At 41.5% G+C, this 12,667-nt stretch overlaps 1 protein-coding gene across 4 annotated transcripts in view; it reads left to right on the forward strand.

Moving 5' to 3' along the window:
- The window catches only part of mbnl3 (muscleblind-like splicing regulator 3), a 31,760-nt gene that overhangs the window by 3,877 nt on the left and 15,216 nt on the right, over positions 1-12,667 (forward strand). For 2 of the 4 annotated variants that reach the window (XM_085363105.1, XM_085363100.1), the window contains exon 2: positions 4,426-5,490. In XM_085363105.1, coding sequence (XP_085219231.1) covers positions 5,317-5,490 — 174 coding nt within the window. In that variant the 5' untranslated portion in view covers positions 4,426-5,316. The remainder of the gene's footprint in view (positions 1-4,425; positions 5,491-12,667) is intronic. The other 2 variants (XM_085363083.1, XM_085363091.1) reach the window with 2 other exon arrangements.

Consider the following 12,667-nt stretch of genomic DNA (forward strand, 5'->3'; position numbering starts at 1 on the left):
AGTTTTTCAGCTGCAGTAGTATGTTAATGAGTCCTGGTTGACCAGTTTACACCGTTTCAAGTGTTTTCATGGTGTTTTAGAGCTATATATGAAGAGGAAAGGTGTGGGTCTGACAAAGAAACCACTTACAGTGCATGCTCATTCCAGTGATCGTGGTGCGTCCTGGATTATCCTCCTCTCCGACTCTAATAATCTGACTATAATACACAAAGTCTCTGTCTGTCTGACTGTGTGTTTGTTTCCTTGTCTGCAAAGTCTTTCTACGCTATCAGGAGTTGGGCAACGAAACTTAGAAAACAGATAAATCTTAGGCCCCTGAAAGCTCTTAGCCAAGGATGGGCAATTGATTTTCCTTAAGGGAACCACATATGAAACTGGCACTGTTGTAGAGGGCCGCATCAATAAGCTTATAAAGAACTAAAATTAACACTGAGCGGAATTAAATTCAAATTATAGGTGTGGCCCTCCACGAGAATCTCAGCTTTGTCATGTGGCCTCTTGGGAAGATGTATTGCCAGCCCCTGTTCTTGGCTATGTCCTATATTATGTCATCATCATGTTGCTTAACAACCTCCTAGCAACAGGCTAAAATGACCTGATATTTGGCATTTACGCGTCTGTAAAACCTCATAGAAATACCCCATCCATTTTATTTCACAATAACGTTTACTATACAAAAGATAAATTGTGCTTAATACCTTATGATGCCATCACATTGCCTAGCAACCACCTTGCAGTGGGATAACGCTTGACCCATTTTTAGCATATACATAACATCTACCAGTCTTATTTATTTATTTATTTTACTTTTTTTTACATAAAGGACATCAGTTTACCAACAGCAACAGGCCAACGGATGCTGAGGTGTGTTGTTGTGATTATAATTTACAGTTCAGCTCATAAATTCAGTGTTTTTCAATTCGATTTTATTTATATAGCAACAATAATCGCCTCAATGCACTTTATATTAAAAGGTAAAGACCCTACAAAATACAGAGAAAACCCCAACAATCAGTTGACCTCCTATGAGTGACGATAGTTGAAAGGAAAAACTCCCTTTTAACAGGAAGAAACATCTGGAAGAACCAAGCTCAGGGAGAGGCGGCCCTCGGCCATGACCGGTTGGGGTGAGGTCAGGAAGACAGGACAAAAGACATGCTGTGGAAGAGAGCCAAAGATTAATAATAACTAATTATTAAATGACAAGAGCTCTATTAACACATAGTCAGTGAAAAAGAAACAGTGCATCATGGGAAACCCCCAGCAGCCTAGACCTATTGCAGTGTAACTAAGGGAGAATTCAAGGTCACCTGATCGGGGTCAGCTGAGGGACTATGTGCTTTATCACAAAGGAAAGTTTTAAGCCTAATCTTAAAAGTAGAGAGGATGTCTCCCAAATCCAAACTGGGAGCTGGTTCCACAAAAGAGGGATCTGAAAGCTGAAGGCTCTGCCTCCCGATCTACTTTTAAGTACTCTAGGAACAAGTAAGCCTGGAGTCTGAGAATGAAAAGCTCTACTGGGGTGATATGGTACTATGAGGTCTTTGAGGTAAAACGGGACCTTGCATGTGATGAGATGGATTTTAAATTCAAAATTTTATTCAATAAAGTCAATAGGAAAGTGTTTACTGAGGACATAGATCAAGTTGGCCAAGCACTTTTTTTCTCATAGGCTTCTACACAACCAGAAGTCTTTTTATAACCAGAGAGGTTGTCCCCTATGGACCATTAAAAATAATGCAGGTTTCGGGCACTTCTTACATTAGCTTCACTTTTCAGACTTGATCCACCTTTTGTCCTCTCTCTAGTATCCATCCATTCATCCAGCTTTCTTATCTAATTCAAGGCTGTGAAGTGGTTGGAGCTTATTACAAGAAAGCTACCCATCACAGGGCAACAAAGAAGTAGCTTAACACTTATTGGAATGAATGCCATGAAATTTCTGCAAAGAAATGTGTGGTTTCTGATGAAGATGAGATTTTAAAATTTCCAACAGTATTAATGAGCAGGTACATGTTTGCTTACTATAGTCCCCTACCATATGTTTTGCCAGGATACTGGGCAGTGGTGCCTAGTAAGTTAACATGCACAGCCGTGCACTAACCTACAGTGTTAAAGTATGTACTAGTTTGTTAGGGTTATATGGGAATTTTGCAGTATTTTGCATGTAGCTCACAGTATTAGCGTGCAAGAAGAGCATCACACATATCCACTAGGAAAGGAAAGGATTGTCAGTTCATTCAGAGTACTTCTGAATAATTTGATACTCTTAGGTTGCAGTAAAAGTCATCTGTTCTTTTCCATTTAGCTACATTTACATGCTCGGTGATGTAGGAGCAGCTCCCACTTATAAGTAACTAATTAATAAAAGTTACTTTATCACTTGCAAAATGTCAGGTCTGCTAACTCAGGCGCTCACTGGTCTGTTTATGACCATGCTGTAAAAAAACAAACAAACCAACACCCCCAAGTGGCCATGTCACATTTAACCCACTTACACATTATTCCATGGCTTTAATTCTCTGTTTTTAACTGTTTCCTTTGTCTTGCTGTATCCATAAAGGCCTCAATAGAGGCAAGAGGCAAACTGAGGAAAGCAGAGTCCCAGCAGCTTGTATGAGGAAGTAAAAAATTGTTCCTGTGTATATTCAAAGTTGCCCAGTGCAGTGTAAACTAGGCTGGCATTGGAGGAGAGCCAGTTTTTCAATGCAGCTTTCCAAGAATGGTTGTAATGGCAACTGTGCGCCATTTGGTGTCTGGTGTGGCGAGCGCGAGGAGTGTTGCTGAGGAGCATTTTGATGATGTGTGTTGCATATTGCTGAGCTGCATCGTCAGGATGTGCGTAAGCAGAGGCGTTTGACACTGATGTGGACCTGAATGAAGGACAGGCAGAGCTGCAGGAGGAGGAGGTGCTTGCCTTGTGCCCCTGAGAAAAGTTTCTATCGATCTATAGGTAGGCTGAGAGGAGAGAAGAGGCACAGACAAGCAGAGTGGTTAAAGCAAGCAAAGCAATTGCTGTACCTGCTCATCTCTCATTCCTCTTTTTTTGGCTGGGATGTGTCTTTGTTCTTGTGTTTGAAGGTGGGTGTATCAATTCAGTTCCCACCTCCCCCTTATCCCTCCGTCTCCCACTCTGCTGCAGTGTTCTCCTTCTGGGCTGTGTATCTGCATGCTCACACACACACACACACACACACACACACACACTCGTTCCCTCACATTCTAGCCCCCCCCCCCGTCGCTTCCTCCGTCTGTGTCTGCCACCGTCAGACGCAGGGACTGATAATATCTGCTCCAACGCCCTGTCCTCCTTCCCCTGTTTTGTTTTTTTATTTTTCACTCCTTCTTTCCTGCATCTCTTCTGTTCTTAATTAATTGGACATGCACTCAGGTTTTAAACAGCATAGTCTTCTTTCTCTTCAATTTACAATTTAAAAAGTCCCCCCCAAAATGCAGTCTGGACCTCCTCTTCCCTTGAGAAGCTGCTAGTTTCTTCTGTGTGCATGTGTCACCTCTCTGATCAGTATCTGTATTCACTTAGTGTCTGGACACGTCACTCTGCTCCTTCAGAGTGAGCAGCACAACAGGCTGCATGCATCATCCTTGCATCATGCTGCAGCAGAGTGCACAGTTTGGATAACTCCTCCACATCTGTGAGAAGACTGAGCTGTCTGGTTTCAGCTCAGGGCTCTTGTACAGCGTGGATATTAGCATGTGGCTCAGCCATGACTGCCATGACTGTGCTTGTACCAGTGAGGAGGGGTGGGGGAATCAGAGAGGAACAAGGACAGGCTGTGTGAAGGGAGGAGCTGAGCTTTAAACTGCTCTGTCATTGGTTAGTCACGTGCCCTGCCTGTCTGTAAGAGTCTGCCTGATTGGCCGCTGCTCTGCATTGAGCACAGCAGCTGCAGTTGTGATGAACTACCCCTTCTCTCTCTGCCCTGGCTCTGCTTTTCCTGTCTCTACCCCTCGCATTAATAACTGTCTGGCACTCATCTGTGTGGACCAGCGTGCCAACCTGTGCCACTTCAAGGACACCTCTATCCGCTGTGTGTTTCTGCGTGAATCATGTCAAGTTAGTCAATTACTTTCTGCTCCATGGAGCTCACCGGAGTTAAAGTGACGTCTCCACTGCCTGCAATCTCCCTCCCTCCATCCTCTCCCTCTCTCTCCCTCTCTTATATCACTTAATCAAGACATACTGTAGCTTGCCCTTTCCTGTTCACCGCTGCCTCCCTCCCTGCTACCCTATTTGTTTGCCCTCGTCTTCTCCTCTTTGGCTGTTTCGCGTCCACCCTCCCTGCCTCGTGATCCTCGTCGCCCTCCGTTTAAGCAAACTCCACACCAGGTTGTAGCTCTACAGTCACGTTCTCTCCTCAACAGGCTGGTGTTTTGTTAACGCTCCTCTGTTTTTGCAATCCACAGCAAGGCAGCAAGCAAGGACATGCAGCAGAGAGGTCAGTGAGGAGGAGGAGGAGGATGACAGCAGAAGAATAGGAAACGGACAAGGAGGGATGAGAAAGAGACTGAAGTAAGAGGAGGAAGTGGAACTCCAAAGTGCCTACTGCGAGGGTACGTCTGCCGAGTCTGCTGGATTACAGCGGGACGGTGTGTGTCTGGCCTTGAATGGAGGCTGTATTTTATCCTGACAGCCACAGAGTCATCCATCCCACATTGCTGAGCTGCAGTCCCAGCATACCCTGAGCTGAGCAGCCACTTCGTCTCATCATTACAAGGACATCTCCGTGTAAGACTGTCTGTCTTTTTTTTTGTTTTATTTTTGTTTTGTTCTTGTTTTTTGTTTTGCTCTAAAGAAATCTTTAGTTTCCTTGTCAGGCTGCCCAAATATAACTAAAGTAGAACTACAGTGAATGCCCCAGCCTGGCCATGTTGACGTGAATGTAGTGGTGATTTACAGCGGGCTGATACAGGTGAATGCACACACTCGGCGACTCTGCGATCCAAGCGACATGCCAGAGTGATGCCCTCAGATTAGTTTCCTTTTTTTCTTCCTTTTTTTTGAGACAGAGCTGGCCTCTGCTCACAGTCAAGCCCCTCTATATATCTCACTGCAGTGAGACTTCAGCTGCCACTTTTCCCAGGAAGAACTAATAAACATCCCCCAAAATACACCAACCAAAAGGACTTGCTGCCTATTTGCACTGAGGAGAAACCGAAAATATTTTTGCTTCTGTTTCCTCTGTGTTGTGCTGGGGGATTTTTTGTCTTGAATCACCATTAGTCACCCTTGCTCTCATCAGACAGTTTTCCGTCAGTTTGCCCACTGCCGCTGCACAGCGTCTGCGAGCGTCTCTGATGGCTGTCAGCATGACCATGGGACGAGACACCAAATGGCTGACCTTGGAAGTGTGTCGTGAGTTTCAGAGAGGCACCTGCTCGCGGTCTGACGCTGAGTGTAAGTTTGCACATCCCTCACGGAGCTGCCATGTGGAGAACGGCCGAGTCATCGCCTGCTTTGATTCGCTCAAGGTAACTGTGCTACAGACACGCTGCTCTAATACAGCTTGTTTGTTTCCACACATTCATTGTGCTTCATGTCAAGCTAGTCAATGGCTTTTGGCTCTGTGAAGTATTATATAGCTGAATGACATATAAACACATCCTGACGTACACACAAACCAGGATTTTGTGCAGTGTTTCAAATGAGTTTGCTCGTCTTTAGCAGGAAAAACACATCACGTAGCGATACGTTAGGATTTGCGTGGTCCACCCCTTAAACCTATTAAACTATGTCAGTTGGTCATAACTTTACTTAACAATATATTCTAATTTTATCTTTATAGTGTAAATCTCTGTGATTCTGGGCCTGGAAAGTATAGGGATGTGTGTTATTTCAAGTCTTAGTAACATTTTTCTGTAGTTTTTAAAAAAAAATTGTATAATGAAGGAAAAGTGTGTTCTTTTCACGTCCCACAATGGCCTTTTTAATTCATGAGAAAAACAGCTGTAAATGACATATTTTATTTTGTCACCATTTAGCTAAGATAAGAACACGTCATTAGGGGTTTACTGCCTGTAAAGAGCGTCTGGCCTCCCCCTAAGGGGAAAATCACCAAGACTGTAATAAAATTCTTTTGAGCTATTTAAGTTGGGAGTTATTTACTTACCAGTAACTGTAAAGTACGTTTTCGTCTATCGAATTGCCGGAAATAACAGCATAGTGCATAAACTTAATGTAAGTGAGGTAACAAAGACTCTTTCCTTTCACTGTTTGTGACAAGTTGTGGCCAAAGGCCTATTTTGAGGTACAAAAAAACCCTGTTCAGGTATATATATATATAAGAAAGAAAATTCAGGCTCACCAAAAGGATTTTGGCCTTTCCCCCAAAAAGGAAAACCACCGAGACTGCGATACAGAATATTTTTAACCAGTTATTCTGAGTGGCAGTTTCATTTACTCAAGACTATAATATATTTTTATTTCACAAATGCCAAAAATATTCTGTTAAGTGAAGTAACACTGGCTCAGTTTCTTATCTATTTGTACTTAACATTAGTTAGTCTCCAAAAGGCCTGGGAAGCCGGGAAAAACCTGTGATAGTGAAACACCCTGTAGTTTAGATAGTCTACTGTATGATAAAGAGGCACTGCTGACAATCATTTCCATACCTGTAATAGATTAGAGCCCAGCTGATACATTCTGCATATCTGTCTGTCTGTCAGCTTCTTGGCTAATGTTGAGCGATTACAGATGTATTAGAGACACCATATTTACCTTTTCCTACATGCTCCATTTTATATGATAACTTTATGATAATTTTTTCCCAAAGAACATAATAGAGAAAATATGCTTGGAGTAATTTAGAAATAGTCTTATTAGTGTTTTCAGCACATGCAGCAGAGTAGCATGAACAGACAGTAGTGCAGTCAGGCGGTGTCTTCACATTGAATTGCTTGTGAAAGATGTGGTAGTTTGTGAAGGATAGATGGTTTTTTAATAAAAACCCCAGCATTTACACTTTTTATCATAGCTGTGCAATTTTATACCTGTGTATTTATAAAATATCATTCAGTATTAATATCAGAATTGTTTTAATTAATAGAAATTGTCATCAGCTGCAAAACTATAATCTTGCACTAGTGATTTCCTCTGTGGCTCAGATGTCAGGGTTAATATATCTTAATATAGTTGCAATTCTTGCTTTAATATCAAAAAACAAAAAACAGTTTGTGTGTTATTGGATTTTTGGTTTTTTTACTTGGATACTTTTTTGGCTTTTCTTGAACTAATATCAAAGTTTAAAGTAGCAAGAGCTGAATTTTTTCGTATAATGTGGCGTTATACCTCTTTCATTCAATTTTAGGTGTAGCCTGTGATTTTCACAATAAAAGCTCTGTTATGTCTGGTGACATTTGATAGTAGCTTTATATTTTAAACTGAAAATCACAAAGTAAAGGTTTTTTTAAAATTATTATTTCTGATTATGAATTACTATGTATCATTTGGCTGCCTCAAATATCACCCCCCAAATAGGCACATTAGCTAATTAGCCGTTTTACTGTCTCCATGTAAAATACTGTCTTTTTTAAAAAAAAAACTTATAGTTTAATGTTACCATATTGATTTAGAGGTGAAAAAACATGTGTCTGGTTACTGTCTGGGTCATAAACCTTTCAGCCAGATTTTTTTTGGCCATGGTATAACTGGTATAACCAGGCATGAGTCTTAATAACTAAATACAGATTCTGTCTTTATTTGTAGCTAGATAAACCAGGGAATGACATCTGGTTTTCCAGATATTTATTGTTTCCGCTCGGACGAGGCATAATTTCTCGTAAAGCGGCTCAGCTGATGCTCTCTGTTCCTCCACCACCTCTGATGTGGGCTAGTCGGTTGTACTGCTCCAGCATCTCTGCCGCTGCTTTCCTCACCCCCTCTCGCTCCTCTACCACAGAATCACAACACTAGCGCTGCTCGCACGCTGTGTAAAAACAGTCTGAAACGTGGTGCATTTTAGAGGAGTTACATCTCTCAATGGCCAATTATGCTAAAATCCAGAATACACTGTTGCTCCACTCGTGCGCGTGCATTCGTGTTGATCTATGCATGTTTGTCCACCAGCTTTGCCTCAGTGAAAAAGTGAGACTCGGACAAGGGGCTTTCTGTCTGAGTGCAGCTGCTGTCTCCTCGTTTATTGAGTTAGAATTTATTATTCAGCCATTTTTCTGTGTTATGTCCTCCAGAGAAGGGGGGAGTTGGAGAGGAGAGAGAGCGAAAGAGAGAGGGGGCCTAGCAACAGCACAGGAGTGCATACCCATTGGATAGTTTGATCTTCCTGATTGGCACGGCTGTTTTTAGCACCGAGCAACAGCCTGGCCCTGTACTGGTCTCACTGACAGGAAGAAGAGGCTGTTTGAAGCTCCAGGGTCACGTTGATAGTCTGAGAGAGAGCTGAAGCTGGTGACGAAGGTCAGATCAGATGGTTTTAACATGCAGTGCCGCCACAGAGTGTGAAACCATCTTTTCTATGCCAGTGTTTCTGTCTTCGTTGTTGTTCGGGATTGTGCTCAGCTGACAGTTGTTGCTTTCAGTCGACTGACTAGAAAAAACAAGGAAGCGTCACGCACTGTCCCAGGCAGAGCCACTCTACAGCATCGCTCCTTCCTCCTGCTCCCCGCCCACCCCTCCCTCCTTTGTTAATTTCATTTCTAATGGCTTCCCTCCTCATCATCCCTCCCATATCTGGCATCTCCATGCCGGCCCAAGCCGACCGCTGTCATTCTCTGTTGCTCCTCCATTAGCTCTGTCTGGTTGGTCTGAACCCACCGCCTAGTTCTTTTTACCTTGTTAACTGAAGTGCTGCTGTCATCTCAAATGATTAATGTAGGCACTGCATCTACCCACCATGCTACTTTTCAACCTAAAGATGATTCAATAGCAGTGTCACCTTTGAATGACATCATCGAAGGACTGCAGCTAACAACATTTTATGCGATTTAGATTTAGGAACTAATCTTTGTGGTCAACTAACCTAATGTGAAGCGCATGAAAATCTCCAAGTTTAAAAGCCAAATTCTTCTTTGAAATCGATTTTTTTTGTCCAAAAAAACCAACAATACCCCAAAATATTTGGGTGCTGCTAACACCCTTTTTATGTGTCTGAGCCAAGGTTCATGGTTCAATCAGACCCAATATAAAAGATGGACATTAACTCCTGATCTGAAAAGCAAAGCCAGTAAGGAAATTTCTTAAACTGACATTAAACTTTTTGACGGCCACCAGGTGGCCATATATATGGTTGAACAGTTCTGGGAAAATGGCCTTATTTCCCGAGGATTTCATGGGCTCAGCCACTCATTTCAGGCCACACTGAATAAAATATTAATTTCATTTTGTAAATTTTGGTCATTCTAAATTTCACAAAGGAGGATTATCCAGGTATCCTAATCAGTTAATAAGTTGTCAATCACGAGTGTGGTTTCACTTCACTGTTATGAATTTGGATTGTAGGACTGGTGAGGACTGAGGCAGGATAACAGGAGGCAGACCAAAAGCCATTTGTTTAAGCTGATATACCAAAATCGAAATCAATGGTGAATACGCAGGAAAATTAAGAGTCACCAGGACATAGACTAAGGAGAAGGACCGGACTATTTATATACATGAGATAATAAGGGAAGTACACAACTCATAAACAAAGTAGCAAAGTCAAAAAGTCATGCAGGAGTACACAATGGTGACTGCAAAGGAAGATCAACAGACAGCAAGACAAAGACTAAAGTAAAGGATTGGACTATTCATACACTTGAGGTAACAAGAGAGCTGAATGAAAGAGGGTAACAACACAAGAGTGATCACACAGGTGAAGACAATCAACGACAATGGGTCAGGAGGGGAAGTTAAACTAAAAGTTTAACACAGGAAAGAGATGATCACCAAAGTAAAACAGAAAATGAATAACAGCGAAACAGGGAAATGCCAACACTGAAACACCGAGGGGACTAATAAAATATCATAAATACAAACTACAAAACTAGAATTAAAATATCACCAGAAGTGTTTCCTTACAATCCGAAGGAATGACTGAAAATTAAAGTTTAGCAATAAACAAAATAAAGAATGAAAAAACCCTGGAATGATCAAACTGAGAGTACCTCCAAAAACAAACAAGGATCCTAAACTTAAAAATTACTCAAAACCGTGAGACCAGCTGAAAAGACCGGCCCGGGGGGTAACGACATTCGTGGTAGATATGTCCAGCTGTTTCTATTCTTTCATTTGCATGATGTTAGTGAGAACTTACACAACAAAGTAAGTAAAAACGTAAGACCAGGCCCTCATCGCATCAATGTTACCAAATACCACTGTGAATGCTACACTGATATTCTAAACAGTTGGATTTGCCAACATAATCTAATAACGATGTCATAGTTATATCAGTAAAATGCATAGTATTTATGTTTGATATTAATGCAGAAAAGTCTCCATGTACTCTGGTTATTCTGCAGTTACAGAGCAGTATTATTGCAGTCTTACCAGACTTAGCAAGAAACGCAATGTTGGCATTACATATGTGTTTGTATCACTGCGATATCCCTAATATTGTTATGTTGGGCCACATGAGGGACAGCTCCTCCTATCTGGTGTTCTAACCTGCTTTATGAAGAGCAGCCAATCAGAAGATGGATTATGTTGCACTGGCAACCAATGCAAAGGCCACTCTAGCTGAGTCCAAGAATAAAAAAAGTGGTGGAAATGAGCGTAACAGGTCGTCTTTAACTGAAAGAAAGCACCAGTTGTGTTTCATGTTAATATTGTTTACAGTGCAGTTCTGTCATTGTGTGCCACAGAGTAGAGCTGCGCTGTGATCTTTTTTTTATCGACGTACTAGCTCTCTCTTCTCTCTGCGCATCAGCAGCACACTACTGTACAAACAGGGACTTTCTCTGTGTTGTGTAGTGTGTTGCCATGGCTACCAAAAGGAGATTCCTGACCTAGTACTCTCCTCAGCACCGCTATTCATTGGCCTCTTTCTCTAACCCAGATGTCACAGCTTTCATAAAGGTTTTGTATCAAAGTTTTCTTTATTTCTTTGTGTTTCTGTCTGGATCGTGCAATGCATAATGTCAATGCACCATTAGATTCATTAATAGATACTTTTCTTTCCCTCTCAGTTGGAGCAGGCATGCTGTGCTCATGGGACTCTCTCTTCATTACAGTCTCATCCCTAAACACACAGCTCGCTGACGCAAAGCTTGCTCCGGTGTAGGCGAGAGTGTTTTTATATGCCTGTGTACCATCATGACCGGTTTTCAGGCGGCTGCGTTGCTGTGTGCTCTCGTGCTTTTTTGTCTGCTGTGTGAGGTTGTGTGAGTGGATGCTGGTGAAGAGACACTGCGGCTTCCCCCTATTTTTATAGAGTTATCCTGCTGCTAACACCCTTTTTATGTGCCCTCATCTCAGCATGTTATCCATCACAATCAGAGCCTCTGCACCATGACGTCAGCTTGTCTTCAGATTGTATTATTGTCCTCTGCTTTAGTGCTCTTGGTTTGCTCGTGATCACCTAATGCGAGGGACTTTCTGTGGGTGTGGTTTGATGACAGAGCATGTTGCCGAGGCTCAGCGGAGGTAGTTTAGCGGGTTAACGACTCATCTGCAGGAGCAGACAGATGCTGTCAGCCCAGGGGTTTAATGAAGACTGCAGTTTCTCCTCTGAGTGTGCGTTGACCTGCAGTGTTCCTGCAGCACCATCTTCACCTTCCCCACAGTCTGCCAGGGAGCAAGGACACTGCTTTAACGGAATTCTGGGCCAAATTGATTGCTTTTAGATAAATGGATCCAAATCTGATTTAGAGTTTGTCAAAAAGCCAGAAATGACAAGTAAAAAGGAGCATGAAGAATGACTTCTGATCAAAACGGGTTTTGGCCACAGCTGCTGATGCAGGATAAGATTCGCTGGTAATTTATGACTTTAATTTTTCCCAGTTTTCTGAGATGATAAATTCAAAATATCCACGTATTGTGCAGTAATGAGATTATCCTCAGTTGCATCTGTAAATCCATGGCATTGATTACAGAGTGTAGCTAGAACCAGCTGAGTTGTAGTCTCATTAGATGATCAGATTTAAAAAAAAAAAGAACTGGAGCTGGCATTTCGGTGTCCTGCGATGTTTATCCAATTTAATAATCTTTTAATTTCTATTCCATGATAATGCAGAGCTGTGTGATATTTGGAAATGTTTGTTTTAATATAAAGCCCCTGAAATTTTCATTTCTGTTGATTAGAAATGGCACATTAAAGAAGAAAAGTTGTGAAAATATCCAATCACACTCTGAAAATTATGGATAAAAAGCCAGTTGTGACATCATTGTAGTATTGTAAAGAAATGAATTGAGTTTCATTCATTTATGTTTCCTTAATGACTGACTTCAAAGATTCTTTCTAGAGGCATCACAAGCAATACCACATTGCGCATCTAAATTTGGACAATTAGCATAAAAGATTATAATGTGTAAAGCACATTTACAGATATATAATGTTTAACATAAAGGTCAAGAGTGGATTAGTGGTAAATCAGAGCTGTAGTCATTTTAAATAACTATATTATAATTTTATAATTATTAATACTTTTGGAAATTATATTAATTCTTTGTTTTTCTACACTATATTTTACACTATGTATTTATAGTTTATTGTGGTTT

Source organism: Diplotaxodon limnothrissa, linkage group LG2, assembly GCF_057381915.1.
Source record: "Diplotaxodon limnothrissa isolate DT_005_m linkage group LG2, D_limnothrissa_male_GT1.1, whole genome shotgun sequence".
Taxonomy (NCBI): domain Eukaryota; kingdom Metazoa; phylum Chordata; class Actinopteri; order Cichliformes; family Cichlidae; genus Diplotaxodon; species Diplotaxodon limnothrissa.